This window comes from Vombatus ursinus, unplaced genomic scaffold (genome assembly GCF_900497805.2).
Source record: "Vombatus ursinus unplaced genomic scaffold, bare-nosed wombat genome assembly UNPS02014786.1, whole genome shotgun sequence".
Classification (NCBI taxonomy): Eukaryota; Metazoa; Chordata; class Mammalia; order Diprotodontia; family Vombatidae; genus Vombatus; species Vombatus ursinus.
In genome coordinates this window covers 18,048,344-18,071,215 of record NW_020954564.1, presented here as the reverse complement: position 1 = coordinate 18,071,215, position 22,872 = coordinate 18,048,344, and the positions used below count along the sequence as shown (strand labels likewise).

General features: G+C 37.4%; 1 protein-coding gene across 1 annotated transcript in view; it reads right to left on the bottom strand.

The window, feature by feature from the left end:
* Window positions 1–22,476, bottom strand: part of LOC114046880 (GTPase-activating Rap/Ran-GAP domain-like protein 3) — a 196,900-nt gene extending 174,424 nt beyond the window's left edge. The window contains exons 1-3 of the mRNA XM_027867466.1: window positions 22,333–22,476; window positions 4,798–4,872; window positions 22–121 (exon numbers count right to left, since the gene is read on the bottom strand). Coding sequence (XP_027723267.1) covers window positions 22–121; window positions 4,798–4,872; window positions 22,333–22,476 — 319 coding nt within the window. The remainder of the gene's footprint in view (window positions 1–21; window positions 122–4,797; window positions 4,873–22,332) is intronic.
* Window positions 22,477–22,872: the final 396 nt, after the last annotated feature.

Here is a 22,872-nt window from a genome sequence, read left to right as displayed (position 1 = left end):
TTTCTAAAACAATATCCTTACCTTGTCCTAAGAAATACTTGAAATACCATCTGGTGTGATACTCTGGGTTTTCCAGGTGCACATCTGTTCTACGCCAGATACCTGGCAAGTCAGGAGCATTCTGAAATGGAGCAAAATGATGCCATTAGAAGCTTATTCAGAAAGAGTAAACACAACCTGGAGTAAACAAGCAGGGTGTATAAGTGGAAATAACAGAGAAATGATAGGAAAACACTTTTTCAAAAGTAGGATCAAAAATTGTTAGTTCATCTTCCCTTGGAAATTGATAGTGACCCGAGATGAGTTGCAGTATGGTAAAAAGTTGCTGGGCTTGGAGTTAGGAGACCTGGGATCAAATTCCTGCCCTTAAATACCATGTGACCATGGGCAAGTCTCTTAGCCTATCTGAACCTCAGTTCCCCAACCTGTGAAATAGGAATAATAACACTTAGACTATAAACTTCAGTGGATTATTCTAAGAAAAAAGTCTCATAAACTTTAAAGCACAGTGTCAATGTGTGTCCTAAGTATCTGGCCTCTAGTTTCTCTCTGTCACTAGAGAAGTCTAATGTCTGGCTTTATTAGTTCAGGGGATAAAATCAACTATTACCAACTCTGTCTTTGATGGGATTGGTCTCTCTCTGGCCCAGTGTTTCTACCCCATGTATTGAATGTGATCTTCAAATCTCCCACTGCTTTATGTTTTCTCTGCAAATTCTCAATAAGCATTTATTCAGTATCTATTGTGGACTCACAGGCACATTCATAGATCACATAATTTAGGGCTGGGGTGGCATAATGATATTTTATATGTAGTAATATTATATATTACTTAATGTATATAAAATATAGTAATAGAGTAATATACTGGTGAGTTTCCCTATAACCCTTTTTCTTACTCTACCTAGGCTGTCATGTAGAAGAAGAATTAAGCATATTCTTCTTGGATTCAGAAAACAGACCAAGGACCAATCGCTAAAAGCTAAAAGCAGTTCAAAAGCAGAATGGACTTAATAAATATTAATAAATACTTGTTGACAGATTGATTGGATTCTCTTGAAAGGTACTAAGCTCTCCTTTCCTTGAGGTATTCAAGAAGCAGTTTGATGACCCTGTTAAGAGTATTACTGAGGGGATACTGGTTCAAAAGACTAAATGACCTTTGAGATTCCTTCCACCTCTTCCATTGTCTTGAGAACTGAAAAGGAAAACAGTAAAGGCCTCTGCTCAGGATGGGGTATAGTGGAAAGTACAATGCACTTAAACCTTTGCTCATTTAGGAGTTAAAAAACCCCTGAGTTTAAATCCTGGCTCTGCCATCGAGTAGCTGTGAGATCCTGATAGGGTCACGTAACATCTCCTGGGTCTCAGTTTCTTTCTCTGTTAATGAGGTGGTTGGACTAGATTATTACTAAAATCCCTTTCAGCTCTAAATCCTATGAGACAGATAAATAACAACTCACATTTCTATAGCACTTCCTGACCTACTAAGTGTTTTCTTCACAGAAACCCTCCAAAGTAGGTAGTGTAGCCATTGTCCCCATTTTACAGATAAGGAAACTTATGGGACTTATCCAAGGTCACATAGCTAATAAATTGCAGAGCCAAGACTCAAACTCAATCTTCTTTAAGACTACTATTCTTTCTACTCCAGAATGTTATCTCTGTTTCACGTACTAATGACCATACATCTTATTTATAGAAAATCTCCCCAAGGCTCTCTCAAAGTCTGTTCGTTCCCATTTTAGTCACAGTTCTAACAAGTTTGGCTAACTGGTTTTCCAAGGCACCACAGATTAGAAGTAACCACTTAGAGCAGGGATGCAGCCACTAACAAAAGGTACCCATGGCTCACAGAGTAAGGGTCAGCTACCAGTAGGAAAGAAAGAAAATAAATTCTAAAAAGCAAACATAACTCAAAACCACAGCAGTCTGAAGTCCTTTAGTTTAGGGTCAAAAGCCTTGCAGAGCTCAATAGCATGAGCCTTAGGGCAGGCAAGAAAGAAAAACTGAAATTTAGAATCATAAACTTGAATCATCAAGGAAGGATTAATGCCCAAGAGACATCCTATGTTTAAAAAGAAAGGGATATGTGCGAGGCATTTTAGAAAGATTTCCATCTAAAATAGTGAAAATAAAAGCAGCTTTGTTTAAATCAGGGGTTCTTAACCTGGGGCAGGGGTCCATGGATAGATTGTGGGGAATCTATTAACCTGAATGTAAAAAAAAGAAGCATCTTTATTTTCACTAATATCTAACTTAAAATTAGCATTTCCTTTAATTAGACTTCTTTTAATTTATTCTGAAAAGGGGCCAACAGGTTTTATCAGACTACAAAAGAATAAGTTTCAATTACCTGGAAATTTTACTTATATTGAACATTTTCCATGGAAAATGCTGAAGATAAGTTAAAAGTTATTGGGGCAACTGGTGCAATGAAAGGAGCAGTTTGATTTATATTCAGGAGACTTGGATTCGAATTCCAGCTCTGCCACGAACTAGCTGTATGACCCTGGGCATATCACTTAAACCTCCTTCAGCCTCAGTTTCCTCATCTGCAAAATGAAGACAATAATACTAGCACTGCTCACCTCATAGGGTCAAGCCAAGAAGCATTATTAAGCACATACTATGTGCCAAGCACTGTACTCTGTGCTAAGTGCCGTGAAAATCAGATGAGATACCTTAGGTAAAACATTTTGTAAATCACAAAGTACTACATAAATGTCAATTATTTTTACTGTTATCAACAGTGCTGTTTTAATAAAGGCTATTACATACCATGTTTGTGGGTATACGTATTTCAGTGCTTTTTTTTCTTATCCTTTCTGGCCTTGTTGAACTACCTATATAGCACACATCAGAACAAGAGAAGCCAATCTGCTTGACAATAGAAGGCAGAATTTGCCACTGTTAGTGACAAAGGTCTGTTTTACTTACACACACACACACACACACACACACACATACACAGCTTTGTATATTTCCCCTCTGTTATTGGGAGAATATTCTCCTGTATCTCTATGGTGGAATACTTCATATATTCCCTTTTACACCACCCATATTGTATAGGAAAGCTGCCAACACACCAAGGATGGCCTATGGTATCAGTGCACTTCATTACAATCTTTGTCTAAATGCCTCCTTCAGGGATGATGCATGAAGCTCTGAGGAGATGCACTGAAGCCCAGGGCCACGGTTTATCAATAAATCCCACCTAGGTTGTAGTTTGCCAACCACCACCTTATCTTCCATAGTCTTCCTTCTTGATCTCCGTGTGGTATCTGACACTGTTGGCCACTCTCTCCTCCTGAGCAATCTCTTTACTCTCTGGGCTTTTGTGACATTGCTCTCTCCTGGTTCTCCTCACATGTGTCTGACCACTCCTTCTCGACTTCCTCTGTTGGCTCACTGTTCACGTCATGCCCCCAACTGTGGATGTCTCTCCAGCTCTGTCCTGTGTCTTCTTGTCTTTTCTCTCTCTGTTCTCGCTTGGTGACATCATCATTTCCTATTGGTTTCTTAATGTCTCTACCCAGATGACTCCCTGATCTACATATTGAACTCTAGTCTCTCTTCCGAGCCTCAGTTTGGAATCACCAGTGACCTACTAGACAAACTGGATGTCCCACAGGCATTTCGAACCCAACATGTCCAAAACATGTTATCATTTTCCATACCTTCCCTCATACTCTCTTCTTTTCTTCCAAATGTCCTATTACTGTCAAGGGTAGCACCATCCTTCTAGTCACCTAGCTTTGCAATCTCAGTGTTACCATTTACCCCTCACTTTATACATCCCGTAAGTTGCCAAATCTTGTTTCTACCTCCAAAACATCTTGCAATATGTCCCCTTCTCTCTACTCATACAGCTACCACCTTAGTTCAGGCCTTCATCACCTCTCACCTGAACAATAGCCTCCTAACTGGTTTCCCTGCCTCAAGGCTTTTGTCTTTCCAATCTATCCTCCATATACATAGTTCCTAAGGTTATTCCCTCCATCCATCCAATTAACTCCAGTGGCTTCCTCTTACTTCTACGATCAAATATAAACTCCCTTGTTTGGCATTTAAAGCTTTTTACTACCTGGCCCCCACCTACCCTACTAACTTTTTCTTTGTGGGGCAACTAGGGTTAAGTGACTTGCCCAGAGTCACAGAGCTAGTAAGTGTGAAGTGTCTGAGGCCAGATTTGAACTCAGATTCTCCTTACTCCAGGGCCAATGCTTCATCCACTGGGCCATCTAGCTGCCCATCCTCCACACTAACCTTCTTACACCTCATATGTTCCTCATGCCCTGCTCTTTGATCTAACCATATTGGCTTTCTTATGGTTCTTCATACAAAACATACTACCTCCCATCTCCAAGCCTTTGCAGTGGCGGTGCCCCTATGTCTGGAATGCTTTACCTCTTCACTTCTTCCTTTTAGAATCAATGACTTCCTTCAAGACTTACCTCAAATGGCACAATTCTATGTGAGGCCTTTCCTGGTTTTCCCTCTACCTGCCTCCCCACCCCCAACTCCAAGGCCTCCCCTCCCCACAAGATGACCTTGTATCTGTTTTGTAGACACTTATATATGGGTATGTCATCTCTCCTGTTCAAATGTAACCCTTGTGGGCTGGGACTATTCATTTTTGTCTTTGTATCCCCAGTGCCTAACACTTAATAAAACAGCTTGTGCCTTGATGAATAGTAAGCATGTGGAACTTGAGCTCCACAAATGGCTCATCGTTGTGTCATAGGTGCTTAATGTGCATAATGAAAAAAATGGGCATTGAATATACTCCCTTACCTCATCTGAAGAGCCATTTTCCACTCTGAATCTTCCAGCCCTTTGTATGGCTCCATCAGCATCACTGGAAATAAGCTAGGAAAAACACAAGGGTTAAAATTAGGCAGGCAGTCCCTGATTTCCAACACTCCCTTTTCTCTCAACATGTCTAAGTATCAAAATTCAAGAATGGGAGATAAAGCATAGAGACTGGCAATTTTTAAGGTGAGTTCTACCAGCTAACCAGGCAAGCATCTATTTATACTTCCCTTGAGGATCCTTCAGGGAACCCAGGCAAGGGCCATGACTGTAGTAATATGCAAAAAACATTTCCATTAAGTTTTGCTACTAGAGGAAGGGTTTACCATTTGCACTGGAAGTACTAAAATAAGCCATGTCAAAGAGCAGAGAATGTCTGAAACAAAAATGTGAAAGGTACAATGATAGGAGATCTAAATTTGAACCAAATGCATTATCCTGTCATAATTTTCTTATATTTTCCTTGTAACAATGTTGTTAATATAACTTTCATCTAAATAAATGCAAAGGCGTGGATGGTAAAAAAAAGAAATTGGCCTGCTACAAATTCAGACTGTGAAAAGGAAAGCCAAATGTCCAGTCACTGGCTGGCATGAAATCAAGACTACAGCAGTATTATTAGAAAGCCATATTGGGTTATTCAGTTTAAGATGGCTTAAGAAAATTCCTTTCCAAATTAGGCAGATTGTATTTTAGCTCTAGCTACAGTCTGTAATTACACACAATTTTCAAGGCAAAAGTATGATTTAATCCTGGAAGATGGTGAGTGATGAGGGAAGATGCGGTTTGGCAAATCAATATTGATCATTAGCTTTAAACTTCTGACTCAAGATTTGTCATTTTTCCTCTTTCTCAATTTTTCAATAACAAGCCTAGAAATCCACATGCCCCTCCCTCCTCTTTTTTCTTCAAATTTAGAGTCTACAATATGCTTTATAGAATATAAACTATGGTTCTTTCCATAGACTTGTCTAATTAGCTGGCATATGCCAAAAATGACTTTCAATTCACTTTAATTCATGGCTTGCACATTAAAGGTACACAACTTCCTATACCAATTATAACAATTTTCACATGACTGTGAAAAGATATGATAAACCCTTAAATAAGACTGGAAAATTCAAAAGAGAAAAACCTTGAAAATTATTTTCCAAAAAAATGAAAAAAATATTTAAAAATTTTAATTGTTGAATTCAATGTTTAAATTAAAGTAAGGAATCTACTTATACATTGCTTTATTCTTCAAAAAATTATTTCTAAAGAATTATGCTATAGGAAACTGTCTGTGATTTCATTGGTATAGGGGATTACTAATAAGGAAACTCTCTACCAATGTAGGTCAGTACCTTCTCTTCAACTTCCAGTCTTAGAGAGTTTCCTAGAGCACCGAACAGTTAAGTGACTTGCCCAGAGTCACAGAGCCAGTATGTGTCAGGGATGGGGCTTAAACTCAGGTTCCTCTGGCTTCCGGCCCAGCTCTCTATTCACTCACTAAATCACTGCCTCTACATATGCTTTAACTATCACCTTTATGGATGATTCTCAAATCCAAACTGTTGGTGTGTTTGCCTCAGTTTCTTTAATTTCATACTGTTTCCCAAACAATTCAAACTCAAAATGTCTAGAAAAAAACTCAACTTTTTTCCAAAACTGCAACCTTTCTCACCTTGTTTATTACTATTATTACTGCATGAGTCACTTAGGTTTTAAACTTGGTCATACTTGATTCTCCCCCTTCCCCCACCCCCAGCACTGACTTTGTCCTAGGTTCTGTTAAATCTTCCTTCATAATATCTCTGGAATTTCTCTTTTTCTTTACCCTGTCACAACCTATTCCCTCATCTCCTCATTACTGGACTAGTAGAACATCCTTCTAATTGGTGTTAATTCTTCTCATTTATTATAAACACTGTTTGTCAGATTAATTTTCCTAAAACATCACTTTGTACTTGTCACATTCTTCTTCAAAAACCTTCAAAGGCTACCTACTGCTTAACAAATTTGGTTCAAACTCCTAACTGTAACATTCAAGGCCTCTCAAATTTGGCCTTTGTCTACATCTACAAATAACTACTTCTCTAAAGTAACCACTCAACTAAAGTTTAATTAACTAGTTTACTTATTGTCACCCAAACATGCTACGTACATTGTTGACTCTGCATCTTTTGTTCGTGACAGTGCTCTTACCTGGACCGTCCTCTCCCTTCACTTCCCCTTGCCTATATCCTATCTATACTTTAAGGCCTAATTCAAGTCTTACTAGGTCTATGAAACTTTCCCTGGCCTCACCAGCCTTCAAGGAACTCTGCTCCATTCAATTCTTTTAGTATTTATTGCCAAATGAAGCAATATGGACAATATAAGCTATCTTGTATGGTTATTTGTTTGTTTATGTATTAGATCATCTCCCTAAGTAGCCAAAGCTTCTTAGGGGTGAATACATCATTTCATATGCCTTTATCTGCCTCCCTGCTTAGCACAGTGTCTTGAATAAAACAGTCAAGAAATGTTAGTTCATAATGACATAAAACAAAAGAAGCCCCAGAGCTATAAACATACTCTGGGCAGAGCTGACTGTGCTGTCTCTGGTTGCTGACTTCAACTCAAAGCTGAGGGATTTGGGGTGAGTGAGAAAGCAGCATTTTACTATAATAAAAGACTGGGATAAAACCAGGGTTGGATTAAACAGCGCTAAGTAATAGTTAAATATTCATGAGAAAACTGCCAAACTCTACCTAAGTGTTTGTTGAACATTTCCTCTAATTATAGGAATTTAGTGCTGGAAGGGAACTTAGAATTAATCTAATCCAGATGAGGAAACTGATGATGAGAGAGGGAAAGGGACTTGCTACAGATCGTAGGGAAGTACATGGTAGATCCAGGATTCAAATTCAAGTCTTCACTTCAACTCTATTCTTTTTTTCCCACTATATCATGTTACCTTATCATGTCATATCATTCTGGATTATCCTTCCAAAGAGGGGAAGGGAACAAGCATTTATTAAGCACCTACTATATGCCAGGAACTGTGCTAAGCACTTTACAAATATTATCTCATTTGATCCTCACAACAACCCTGGGAGGTAGGTACTGTTATGATTTTCATTTCATAGGTGAGGAAACTTAGGCAAACGGAGGTTAAGTGACTTGCCTAGTGTTTTAAAATGCTGCTAGGCCTTACTGTTTTTGAATAAAGAGGTTGGTTTTCAAAGGAACACATGATATAGATATGGAAATAACTTTAGTGATATAATTTGATTTTTTTAAAGAACAATGAAAAGAAAATGATCTTATCTAGATTTCTGACAAAAGCATGTACTTTATCATTCAGACTAAAACCACTGCTCATCTGATGAGGGTATATCCTAATTTCAGGAAAAGTACCAGAAAGGAAATAAATAACTCCTATAAGCCCTGAGCTGCCAAACCTAAAAAATATAAATTACCAAAGTAAAAAGTTATATTCACCAAATTTCTATTTACTGATCTTCATTCATTCACATCCATTACATGTTATGTATTGCACACTTACTATATGCAACAAATAGAAAAAGGTCACAAAGGGGATGGGATAGAAAGACGAGAAAGACACCATCCTTGACCTCCAAGAACTTTAAAAAAGTAGAGGAGAAAAGACAAGTACGCAAACAAATGCCAACTTCAACACAGACTTAAAGAATAAATTCTCTTAAGGTATGTACCTGGAAGGCAAAGATGCTACCTATATTCTTCTAGTACAACCTCAAGCAACCACAAACCATGTTAGATAAATTAAATAACTAAACAGGTTTGCAATATACTCAATACTTATCACAAACATGCTGCTGCAGCTGTACTTATAATATTCAAATGTCCATTTTGGCCCACAAGAAACACCTACCCAGGCATTTGCCCTTTCTCTTGCCCCGAACTCCAATGCTGATTGGCTGGGATCTATCAATGGAAGTTCACACAGCTGTGCAGCATTACCCTAAACAGGATATTCCACAAATTTGGCATGAACTATGTTGACAAATGAGTGATGCACCAGTGCAGCGTTTGAGAGGACCGAGTGGGTGTTAGCATTGACTCCAAGAAGACTATGAGAACTTAGCTCCACAGTGGTCCAGTGAAACTATTTGGCCAAAAGGTCACTGGCCTGTGTGGCACCTGGACTGTGAGGCATCTGATGATGAAACCTAAGCTGATGCTGGCTGCATCTCCAGAGATGAAAGACTAGAGTCTAGGGCAGCTGCAGAGAATTTCAGAGTCAGAAGGGACCTGTAGTCCAACCCACATCTGAAGAAATCCCTCTATGATGTGTATTCAACAAATAGCCCTCCAACCATGAAGATTTCTGGTGAGGGGGAATTTACCCCCTCATGAGCTATCCCATTTCACTTTTGGATAGCTCTGACAAGAAGAGTTTTTTTCTTATATAAACCTAAACTTGTTTCTCTGTAGATTCCACTCATTAATCCCAATTTTGCCTTTAAAGGTCTCCCAGTTGAGGACCACCAAAGTAACTAAATTAAGTTAACAAACATTTATTAAGCACCTATAATGTGCTTCACTCTATGTGATGTGCTAGAACAAGCTACATATCCTTTCAATAACGAGTGAGTCATGTGAAAGGTCTATGGATTTTCAATGACATGTGGATGGAAGGCCTATTGTATTACTACAGCCCATCCTTGATGTATGGATAACTTTCCAATGACAAAATAACTTTTCCAAATACAATGTGTACTGTATTTGTGTATATTTGGGGTGAGAAGCAGGTTTTAAATTGTATTAGTATAAGCTACTCCTAGTATGGAAATTCAGATCAGCAGCTCATCTAAAACTTATATTCTTAGAAAGCTGACTGGTGCATTGGAAGTTTAAGTGACTGGTTCACAGTCAATCTTTTGTTTTTACACCACTACATTTCCCAATGCCTCTCTTTTTTCACTCCCTCTAGAGAGTAAAGAATAAATAAAGAATTTTTAAAAGAGAAAAACAGTTCAGCAAAATTAACCAACACATCAAAGAAGTCTAACATTCTATGTAATGTTCCACAGCCAAAGCCCCTCACCTTTATAAAGATTATTGTTTCCTAATTGTGCAAAAGCATTTGGTTAGAGCAATGTCATCTTAAAGGCTCTTTTCTAACACAGTATCTCATATCCACACATCAAAATAATCCAAAATTCTAAGAAAATAACAATAGAAAGCTGTGTTTAACAGCCTTTTAATCATAAGCAATCGGTGAAGCATAAAACAGGGAGACAGGTATATGCTCAAAAGTAGGGAGATCCAGTGCAGTCTAAGTTGAAGAGTGATTCCATGTAGAGACTAAAGGCTTCCAAATGTAGAACACATTTTGCTAGTTGCATAGAACCTTGGAACACTGAAGAGTCTCCTGGAAGAGATCTATAACTACTCAAAAGAGTTTGCCCTGATTATCCAGGCAAGAAAAGCCAAGTGAATGAAGAATGTTTATCATCCATATTAAGACTCGTAGACTTTTCATATGAGACACTTAAATAATACATAAAATATCATTGTGACTAATTAAAGCCTAATAATCAAGCTGAATTAGAGATACTAACTCAAGGAGGCAAATTTGACCTCTTGGATATCACCGAAACATGATGAGATGAGACCCACGAATAGAATATGGCTTGGAAAGATTATACTTTAAGTAAAAGAAATAAGATAGGTAAGGGAAGAGGAAGTATGATAACACTGTAATATTAAGAAGATATATTCTTCTGGGGAAATTCAGGGACAAGAGGATAGAGATATATTGAAAAGCATTTGAGGAAAGGTCAACAAAGAGAGAAACAAGAAATGCTGTCTAAGAAGTATTCTACAAATCACCTGGAGAGAAAGAGGAAATAGATGAAGAGTGTAGGATACAGATGAAAATTTGGATGGAAACCTGATATAATAGTACAGAAATGATGGGGCGGGGGGACTTGAACTATCCAGACATCTGATGAAGACAAAAATCAAGACAGATAATAATTTATTTACTTTCTTCAAAAGGTAGAAAACTTACAAAGAGAATTTCTATTCCAGGGGCTCATTCTCACCAATACAGAGTGAACGATTGTTGGGATGGCAAGGATGGGAATCTCAGAGAAAGTAACCATTCTATCTTTGAATTTGTGACAGAGAAGGCAAGAGAAGCCAGGAATAGTCTGACAGTATCTTAGATATTGGGAGAGCAGATTTCAAAGTGTTCAGAAGAAAGATAGGTAGGATCCTATGGACTAAAGTTTTACCGAGGAAGTCAGCCTAGGAGGGATGGGAAGCTTTCAAGAATGAAATTTTGAAGTCACAAAGTAACAACTGCAATGAGGAGGAAATGGTTGCAAGAGAAATTTTGATGGGGGAAGACAGTGAAGTAGGTCAGAAAATTCCAAGCTCTGCAGATTTCCTTAACAAACAAGACAAAATAGAGCCTCAGGGTGAACACAGAAGCAAAAATAAACAAGTCTGGGCACAGCAGGGGTCCTCCTGGCACAACTGGAGAAGACCCAATGAAAGACCCCAGGGATGGACATTTGGCCTGAGTAAAGTGCAAACACCTCCAGGCTATCTCCATCGAAACAACAAACAAGCCCTTGGGGAAGTTGGGTTAGGAGGTGGCCTCAGCCTGAGCCGCAGGAATTCTCACCTGACAGTGTATGTATGGGGTTAGACATCTGAACAGGGGAAGACAGAAGGACCCTCTGCTGCCAAGGGACACCAGGCCCAGCTGTGCTTCCAAGATGTGGTCCTGGGTTGTGGCTGAAGGTAAGAAGGAACCAGCACATACCTGGTGAGTGCAGAAGCAGTGGGGCGGGATGCTGCTGGCTGTGGGCACTTAGAGGAGAACTGAGTTCCTGGTTTTGGTTCCAGGCTGGAGGGGAGAACTGAAGGTTACAGACACCGGAGGGTTCTAAGGGAGCAAAAGCACTTCCAGCATAGTGTGGCTGGGGGCCCTAGCTGTGGTTTGGAAGGGGAAAGGAGTGCTGAGGTTAGGCCCAGGACAAAGCTCTGAAAATAACAGTAAGAAAGACCTGAAGCCAGAGGTACTATCTGTCACATCCTGAGACCAGAGGTGATTATAATAACAAGCTGCTAAAAATAAAAAAAATAAATAAATAAAAATGAGTAAGCAAATGAGAAAGAACCCAACCATAGGCAGCTACAATGGGGACAGAGAAGACCTGAGTTTGTTTTCAGAGGAGGATACTGAAGCAAAAATAGTCTCTCCTACCCCAAAGAGTAATGTCAAATGGTCATGTGCCTAAAAAGAGTTCTTGGAATAACTTAAAAAGGACTTTAAAAATCAAATAAAAGAGACTGAGGAAAAATTAGAAAAAAAAAATAAGAACAATCCAAGTAAACCAAGAAAATTATGAAAAGAAAGTTAACCAACTAGAAAATGAGATCCAGAATCTTAAGGAAGAAAACAACTCCTTAAAAATTAGAACTGGACAAGGGGAAGCAAATGATGTTATAAGATACCAAGAAATAACACAATAAAATAAGAAGGATGAAAAAATAGAAGAAAATGTGAAACATCTCATAAGAAAAACAACTAATCTGGAGAACAGATCAAGAACAGAAAACATAAGAATTATTGGACTACCTGAAAATTATGATCAAAAAAAGAATCTTGATACAATATTACAAGAAATAATTACAGAAAATTGCCCTGAAGTTTTCGAACAAGAGAGGAAAGTAGAAACAGAAATAAATCCACTGATCACCACCTGAAAGAGATCCCAGGATGAAAACGTATGGGAATATCAGAGCCAAATTTCAAAACCCACAGTTTAAGGAGAAAATATTAAAAGCAACAAGAAAAACAACAATTCAAATACTGTGGAGCCACAATTAGAATTACACAAGACCTAGCAGCGGTTACACTAAATGATCACAGGTCTTGGAACACTATATATCAAAAAGCAAAAGAACTGGGGTTGTGGCCAAAAATAACTTACCTAACAAAGTTAAGTATAATCCTGAATGAAAAGAAAATTGATATTCAACAAACTGACTGATTTCAGGTTTTTGTCACAAAAAGACCAGAACTTAATGGAAAATTTGACATATAAGATCCAGGAGAAATATAAGGTAAACATCAAAGATCAATTACAAGGGATACAATAAGGTCAAACTGCTTACTTTTTAAACACAAAAATGTAAACCATATTCTTAAAACTGTCATTAGTAATTGCTTAGTTCAAAAGAAAAATTGGGGATGAGCTGATAATAATGTGTGATTCTAAAAAGCAAAACTGTAGGAAAAGGTAAAAAGAGCAATTATACAAATGAGGCATGAGAGGAAAAACTGATACAGAGGAATCAGTTGGGGAGTGGAGGGTTGGTAATGCTGGACACTATCCTCATCAGATCTGAGTTAAAGAGGGAACAACATATACATCTAGAAGTCTTCTAAATTTATAAAGGAATAAAAAGGTGAGAGAACAGGAACGGGGGCGGTTTAGAAGGATGTGTAGATTAAAATTTAGGAGGGTGGGGGAAGAAGAAAAGGGAGGGACCCTTAGAAGAGTGGGTAGAACAAGGAAAAGGAAAGTTAGGGGAGAGGATAAAGGAGAGATTCTTTAAAAGAGTGTGGAATAGGGAGATAGTGGTTAGAAGTAAACTAGAGGAGGGACAGGGTAAAAAGAGAGGCTGAGAAGGACAATAGTGAGGAAAAATAGAATGGAGGGAAATACACAAATAGTAATTATAACTTTGAATGAAAGAAGAGATAATCAAAGCAATTACAAGGAGTTATTTTAACCAATTATATGCCAATAAATTTAACAACTTAAGTGAAATAGAGGGATATTTACAAAAATACAAAATGCCTAGATTAGCAAAAGAGGAAATAGAACATCTATATAGCTCTATTTTAGAAAAAGAAATTGGACAAGCCATAAGGGAGCTTCCAAAGAAAAAAGCACCAGGACCAGATGGATTTACAAGTGAATTCTATCAAACATTTAAAGACTAATTTCAATATTAAATAAACTATTTGGAATAATAGGCAAAGAAGGGGTCCTACCAAACTCCTTTTATGAAATGAATATGACACTGATACCTAATCCAGGAAAAGCACAAAGAGAAAATTATAACCCAATTTCATTACTGAATATGTATGCAAAAATCCTAAATGTGATACTAGCTAAAAGATTACATCAATGTATTACAAAGATTATACATTATGACCAAGAGGGATTCATACCAGGAATGCAGGGATGGTTTAACATAAGGAAAATTATTAACATAATTGATTATATCAATAACAAAACTAACAAAAATCATACCATAACATCAAAAATGCAAAAAAAAAAGCATTGGATAAAGTACAACACTCATTTTTATTACAAAACACTTGAAAGCCTAGGCATAAATGGACTTTTCCTCAAATTGATAAGCATTTACCTAAAACCATTAGCAAGCATTATTTGTAATGAGGATTAGTTAGAAATCTTCCCAGTAAGATGAGGTGTGAAACAAGGATGCCCACTGTCACCAATATTATTCAATATTGCATTGGGAATCCTAGCAATAGAAATAAGAGAAAAAAAGAAATAGAAGTAATCAGAACACGGAACGAGGTAATAAATCTATCTTTCTGCAGACAATATGATGATATACTTGGAAAATCCTAAAGACTCAACTAAAAAGTTAACTGAAATAATCATTTCAGCAAAGTAGCAAGATATAAAGTAAATCCACATAAATCATCAGCATTCCTATATATCACCAACAGGATCCTGTAGGAAGAGATAGTTAGATATACCCCATTTAAAATAACTCTAGACAGTATAAAATACCTAGGAATACACCTACCAAAACAAACCCAGGATCTATATGAACAAAATCATGAAAAACTTTGTACACAAATAAAATCAGATTTAAGTAAATGGAGAAATATTAATTGTTCATGGATAGGCAGGGCCAATGTAATAAAAATGATAATTTTACCAAAATTAATCTATATATTCAATGCCATCCCAATTAAATTACCAAAAAATTATTTTACAGAGCTAGAAAAAATAGTAACAAAATTCATTTGGAAGAACAAAAGGTCAAGAATATCAAAGGAATTAATGAAAAAAATGTAAAGGAAGAAGGCTTAACCGTACCAGATCTTAAACCATATTATACAGAAGTAATTATTCAAAACTATCTGGTATTGGTTAAGAAATAGAAAGTGGAACAGAGTAGACATCCAATCTACAGCAACAAATGAATATAGCAACCCAGTGTTTGACAAGTATAAAGACTTAAGTTTTGGGGATAAGAAGTCATTATTTGGTAAAAATTGCTGGGAAAGCTGGAAAGCAATCTGGCAGAAATTGGGCATAGACCAATATCTTACACCATTTACCAAGACAAGGTCAACATGGATACATGACCTAGATATAAAAGGAGATATTACAAGAAAATTTGAAGAACACAGAACATATTACCTATCAGACTTCTGTATAGGTGAACAATTTATGAACAAACAAGAGATAGAGAATGTTGTGAGATGTAAAATGGATAATTTTGATTACATTAAATTAAAAAGGGTTTGTATAAATAAAACAAATGCAGCCAAAATCAGAAGAAAAGCAGAAAACTGGGAAAAAATTCATATCTCAAATATATAAAGAACTTCATTCAAATGTGAGTCATTCCCCAACTGATATATGGTGAAAGGATATGAACAGGCAGTTTTCCAATGAAGAAATCAAAACAATTTATGGTCATATGAAAAAATGTCTACATCATTATTGCTTAGAGAAATGCAAATTAAAACAACCTTGAGATATCGTTTTATACCTATCAGATCAGCTAAAATGATAGAAGGAGAAAGTGACAAATACTGGAGGGGATGTGGAAAAATTGGGATTCATTATTGGTGGAACTGTGAACTAATCCAACCATTTTGGAAAGAGATTTGGAATTATGCCCCCAAAATTATTAAACTGCCTATACCCTTTGACCCAACAATACCACTAATAGGCTTGTTTCCTAAGACGATTAGGAAAAATGGAAAAGAACCTGTATGTTCTAAAATATTTATAGTAGCTTTCTTTGTGTGGCAAAGAACTGGAAATCAGGAAATGGCTAAACAAATTATGGTATATGTTCATGATGGAATATTATTCTGCTATAAGAAATGATGAGCTCAATGATTTTAGAAAAGCATGGAGAGACGTCCATGAAATAATGAAGAGCAAAATGAGCAGAACCAAGAGAACACTGTACACAGTAATAGCAATATTGTTTTGAGAACAACTTTGAGCAACCAAGTCATTCTGACTATTAGAAATACCCAAACTAGCCTCAAAGATCATATGAAGGAAGATGTTGTTTGAATCCAGAAAAAGAACTGAAATATATATGTGTGTATGTGCGTATGTGTGTGTGTATGTTTACACTGTGTATGTTACATGATAACTTTGTTGTTTATTTGAGAGAAATAGCAAGTTGTACATAGTAGATCTGCAATTTTAAGTGCAATCTTCTGTTTTTCTATCCCACTTTGTTATGGAAATGCTTGTTTTATTTCTTAAATTCAGAATAAAAAAAATTTAGAAAAAGAACAATTTTGATGCACAGAGAACTCACCAACAAACTTAGATTTTAAGATTTTAAAGACACATACAGAAGATGGAAGCAAGATAAGAAAGCAAAAGATGAATATAAAAGCATGGCATGGTCCTATAAGAATAGTGTCAGGAGTGCTGAAATTAAAAAGAAATTGAGGTTATAGAGGAAAGCTAAGAATATCCAAAAGAGTGGATTGATTTGGTTTAAGCTCACCTGGAAAAAATAAGATCAAAGAATGGATAAAACCACTGCTTGGAGTGGTTGGGACAATGGTAACTCTATATTTATTGTGGTTTATTTTTTATTTATCAATTTTTATCTTGTTTGTTTTCTCTGCCAAAGAGAAGGATCTTTGCATTGGAAAGTGCAGAACAAAAATGGCTAACAGGGAACTGATACACAAGGCAAAATAGGAGATATTAAGAGAGTACCTAGCCTCCCCTTATGAGTTCCAACCATCAGCTACATCCTTGGGTACTGAAGAAACTGGTATATATGAATGCTGAGCCACTGTTAGTGATCTTTGAAAGGTTGTGAAGAACTTCTTGACAGGTACCACAGGACTGGAACAAAATAAATGTTCCAATTTTTCTGAAAATGGAAAACTATGGGCCAGGGAGCTTGACATCAATATCTGGCAAAATTCTAGGAAGCATTATTAAAGGGATGGTTAGTGGAGTTCTAGAAAAGGGAAGTGGTACTCAAAAAAAGCCTGTATGGCTTCCCCAAAAAAGGTTAGGTCAAACGAAATTTCTTTCTTTTTTTGAACACAGTTTTAAACAGCTTTACCAGACTACCAAATCAAAGAAATACTGTACCTATAGTTTACCCACATTTCAGCAAAGTCTCTCATGCTATTCTTGTGGAAAATATGAGCTAACAGTATAATTAGGTGGATTTGGAACTGGATTGAATAGCCAGATCCACATTAGTCATTAATGGTTTTATATCAACTTAAGAGAAGTCTATAGTGGAGTGCCCCAGGACTCTGTACTTGGTCCTGAATTGTTTAACAATTTTATCTACGTCTTGGATAAAGTCACTGATGGTACATTTATAAAATGTATACATAACCCAAAGTTGGAAGGGACAGCCAACATACAAGTTGACAGAATCAGGATTCAAAATGATCTTAGCAGGCTAAAGCATTGGGCCAAATTGAATTAGATGAAATATGATAGACATTATTCAATATTTCAATTTTAAAAAGCATTTATGAAGTGCCTACAATGTGTCAGGCACTGTGCTAGGTACTAGAGATACAAAAACAAAATGAAACAGTTTATGTCTTTAAACTATGCACACAGAAGTAAATATAAAGCATACAAATTAATTTTGGGGTGGAAGAAGTACTAATAACTGGGGAAATCAGAAAAGGCCTCTCATAAGAGATGACCCTACAGTCAAGCCTTTAAGGGAGTTAGAGATTCCAAGCAGCAGAAGTAAGGAGGGAGAGAAGTTCAGACACCAGAGATAACCAATACAAAGACACACAGGTGAGAGATGGAATGTTGAGAGAGATGTGAATTGCTAGTGGGCGGGTTTGGCTGAAACACTGTGTGCAAGGGAGAGGAATACATCACCATTTTGATGGACTGAAAGTTCAATATGAGTCTGGAAAGATAGCCTGACAACAGATTGGGAGGAACTTTAAATGCCAAACAAGTAAGTTTGTATTTTATCTGCAAGACAATAGGAAGCCACTGAAACTTCTTGAGTAGGGCAAGTCTGATAATAGACCCATGTTTGAGGAATATCAGTTTGACTACTCTGTGATGGATGGCCTGGGGTGGAAAAAAGCTGGATACAAGGAGTCCAGGCAAGAGGTGATGAGTGCCTGGGTTAGGCTGGTGTGAATGAAGGGAAGGACAAATTTTTAAGAGACGCTGTAGAGGTAGAATTGATAAGAATTTGCAAATGATTGGACACAGGAAGGGAAAGGGTGAGTAAAAGTGAAAAGACAAGGATGACCTCTAGGTTATAAAGCTGGTTGATTGGAAGAATGTTGATTCCCTCAACAGAAATGTGAAAGGCAGGAGGAATGGTAAGTTTAGGATGAATAAGTCAAGTCTTACGATTGGGTTTAAAAAAATAAATTTCACAAGTGCAAGATAGAAAGGCATGATTAGATGGCAATTTACTTGAAAAAGATCTGGTGACTTAAATGGATTGCAAGTTTAATATGAGTCAACAGTGTGATCTGAGAGCTAAGAAAGTGAATGTGACCTAAGGCTGCCTTAAAAGAGGCATAGTATCCAGAAAAAAGAAGATAATAGTGCCCCTGTATTTGGCCCTGGTCAGACCACTTCTGGAGTTTTGGATGCTACCTTTTAAGGAAGGGTAAGCTGGAGAGTGTCCAAAAGAAGGCAATCAAGATTCCGAAAGCCTCTGGTTCAGGCCATATGAGGATCAATTAAAGTAACTGGGACAGTTCCTGCTCTGAGGGGAAAGAGAATGAGGCAGTGCTCACAAAGAACACTGGCTGTGGTTGAGTTCTATTACTTTACTGTTTATCCTTGTCCTAAATAAAAATTACTATATTGTTTCATTAAAAAAAGAGGCAGTCAGGTGGCCCAGTAGATAGACCTTCAGGCCTGAAGTCAAGAAGAACTTGAGTTCAAATCTGACTTTAGCCATTTACTAGCTGCGTGACCCTGGGACAAGTCATTTCATCTGTTTGCCTCAGTTTCCTCAGCTGTAAAACGAGAACAATGATAGCAGGGGATAATAAAAAACAATAATAAACAGGGACTGTTTGGAAAAATTATGGAGGACTGCTTTGGGACTGTTATGAGGACAAAAATAAACAGAGACTATTTAGTCTGAGGAAGAAAAGACTTAGTAGGGACACAATAACTGTCTATTATTTGAAGGGCTGTCACATGAAAGAAGAGGAAAGGGGGGAGGGAATAAACATTATATGAAGCACCTACTATGTGTCAGGCACGTGCTAAGCACTTTACAAATGTTCTATCACTTGATCCTCACAACAACCCTGGGAGGTGGATTCCTTTATTGTCCCCATTTTACAATTGAGGAAACTGAGACAAGCAGAAGTTAAGTGCTTTGCTCAGGGTCACACAGTATCTGAGTATCTGAGGCTGAATTTGAACCCAGGTCCTCCTGACTCGAGCACTCTATCCATTATGGTGTCACCTGGCTGATTTGCTCAGCTTGGGTTCAAGGGGCAGAACCAGGAGCAAAGGATAGAAGTTGCAAAAAGACAAGTTTAGGCTGAATGCCTGCAAAAAATTTCCTAACAACTGGAACTATTCCAAATTGGAATGGGTAATCTTGGGAAATAGTGGGCTCCATTTCATTGGTGGTCTTCATGTAAAAACCCATTCATCTGATTTGTCGGAGAGGGAATTCCTTTTCCATTTCCTAGGCTGGGTTGGAGGTCCTCTGATTCAGAATTTTGTAATTCTGAGGTAAGGACTTCTTCCCACCCCCAATGCAGATAGTTACACATTGGAAATGTTTCACTTTGACTCTTAGAAATTCTCAGTTTGCAAATGTCTCCTGAACAGTGCTGCCAGTGCCTGGATATAGAACAACGTTACAGGGTACAACTCACCCTACAAAGAACTCTTTTCTCCAATTTATTAAACACCTGAATTGCCCCAACATGGGACACATTCCTAAAGCCCAGGTCTGACTATATTATTTACCACTAAAAAAATCTTCAGTGATTTCCTATCCCTTCTAGGATAAAATTCAAACTCCTCTGTTTGGCATTTAAAGCACTTCACAATCTGGTTCCAGCCAACATTTCTAGGCTCTTCGCACAATAGTTCCCTTCGCACACTCTGTGTTCCTGCAAACTGACCTATTTGCTGTTCCTCATTGATGACATTCTATTTCTCTTGCCTCCAGGCCTTTGCATAGCCGTCTGTCCTGCCTGAAGTGCACCCCCTTCTCATCTCTATCCCACAGAACCTCTAGCTTTCTTCAAATCTTCTGTTCAAACGCCACCTCCTAAATGATGCCTTTTCTGATCCTCCCCCAGTAGCTAGTGCCTCTCTCCCAACCCCAGAAATTAGTTTGCATTTGCTTTCTGTGTACATATTTATATTTATTTACATATATGTACACATATATATGTATTTAATTCATCTATGTTCATGTGACATAGATTTCTACTGACAAAATATAAGATTCTTGGTGGCAGGGACTGTTTTATTTTTTTCTTTGCATCTTCAGTGTTTAGCAGAGTGCCGGACACATAGTGGGTGCTTAATAAATGCTTGTCGACTGAGTAGTCCATGGTCACACTGTTATCCAATGTCAGAGCCAGGATTAGAACTCAGGTGTTCTTGTCTCCAGGTGCAGTACCCCTCCACCACAATATCCACTCTGTTTCTTTACAAAGAGCCAGCATGACTTCATCATGATTAGGTCGTGCCAGACTAACCTCATTTCCTTTTTTTTTAACAGAGTTCCTGGATCAGAGGGATACTATAAAGAGAGTGTACCAAGATTTGAGCAAAGCATTTGACAAAATCCCTCTTTCTGTCAGAGTGGACAATATGGAGAGATTTGAGCTAGACACAAGTTCAATAAAAGGCAGGCGTGGATCTGGTGGCCGGGCATTCTTGTCTGGGCACAGGTCAGCCTCTGAGGTTCTCTTTAACTCAGATTCTGCCATGCTTTATTCTCATTTCTCCCGACTGTGCAACTGCTGCTTTAGTCATGTTTTTTCCTTACTGTCCCCTGAACATACCATGATCATCGCTACCTCCATGACTTGGTTCAGGCTCTTTTCCCCATATAACATGTCCTTCCTCACCATCAATCCAAATTTACACATCCTTCAAGGTTGGCTGAACTTCCAATTCTTAATTAAACCTTCCCTGACTAATCTTGCCCCACAAAGAACTCCTTTCTCCAATTTATTATGCACCTAAAATCTACACCATATCCTTGCACTTGATTATATTACCTGGAACATACTATTGAGGGAATAATACACTTTATTTTTCAACTAGATTATAAGCTCCCTGAGGACAAAGGTCATATCTATTATGTCTTCTGTATCCCCTGCAGCACCCAGCATAGTGCTTGACACACAAAAAGCATTTCAAAAATATCTGATGAATCAGACACAGAAAAGCCTTAGCAATTACACATCTCTGACAGATTCCTTACATACTTCAATCTGTCAAAAAGAAAGTTTGCTTCACAAAGCCTTTTAAATTAATGGGTGGCAATAAGAAAATAAACTAGATCAAAATAACTCATTTCTTAAATTTTAAAAATATAAAAAAAAACTGCTTATCAACACAATTGAGAAACACACTTTCCTAAACATTTATTCATGCTTTTTTGCAACGTAAAATCCGAGTTATATTTATCTCTGAAATACTGGTGGCTGTTGGATAAATATATTACATTTTCTTCTTCTAATATGTAAAATGCTGATTTAAAAATCTCCAAATAAAACACTAACAACTTGGTGGAAAATATATATATTTTCATTGCATAGGTTTATAGTTAACATATTTACCCTGTTTTAACCAACACTTTTTTTTTTTCAGAAAAGCAACCCATATTCTAAGCTTAACAACAAACTGAAGCACTTTATTAACAATATATTTTGGAAACTAAATCTTTCTCTTTCAATCAAAATTATTTTATCCAGGAGTTGTTTGCAGTTGGCACCTATCTTTCAAAATCTGTCACAAAAAAGATTAAAGTGCAATCTTTTTTTTTTTTTTTAACAAATCAAACGAGACGTGAGGTTAAAAGTGTGTAACAAAAGAAAAAGATTAAGATGATGTAATTGTTAAAGCCGCTTCGGCAGTCTGATTTTTCCCAATCCAATCCTCATACTATGACCATAGTATTACAGAATTAGTAAATATATAAGCAAGATGTGATGAGCTTTGTGATTTTAACAAAATGTAAAACAATCTGGTAGCACTGAATAGGCTATAAACTTACCAGCTCCACAGATCCATAATGTTTTCTACTGAATTCCCCTCGTCGGCAACCTAGGTCTTCTGAGACGGAGCTGGAACAAAAATGCTTCATCAGTATTATACATAGCTCTCTGGCCACAAATCTTCTGCAAAAATCTACCACCATTTGCAAAAAAGAGCTCCTACTGAACAAGGTTTGAGCTCATCACTGCAGGGGAGCCTCCTTACAACACACACAATCTCCAGCAGCCATTGCAGAGACTGGCTTTCATGTTAGCCTCAAAGAAAATAAAATGCTCAAGCCATCCCTGGAAGGGCAGACAATGAGGAAATTAAATATTTAGCCATTTGCGATCGATTGAGATTTCCAAGACGGCTACTGGTGGTTTATAATTGCATTTGAGAGCTTTCTGTTTATAGGCAAAGGGAAGAGAAACCCTGCAGTAACCCTGATGCATGTCATGAAACAGCTGAAGCAAATCTGCAACCATTTTGTATGCTGCAATTAACTTCCATTCAGGAGAGTCTCTTCTAATTGTCTTAAATATTCAACAAATAAAGG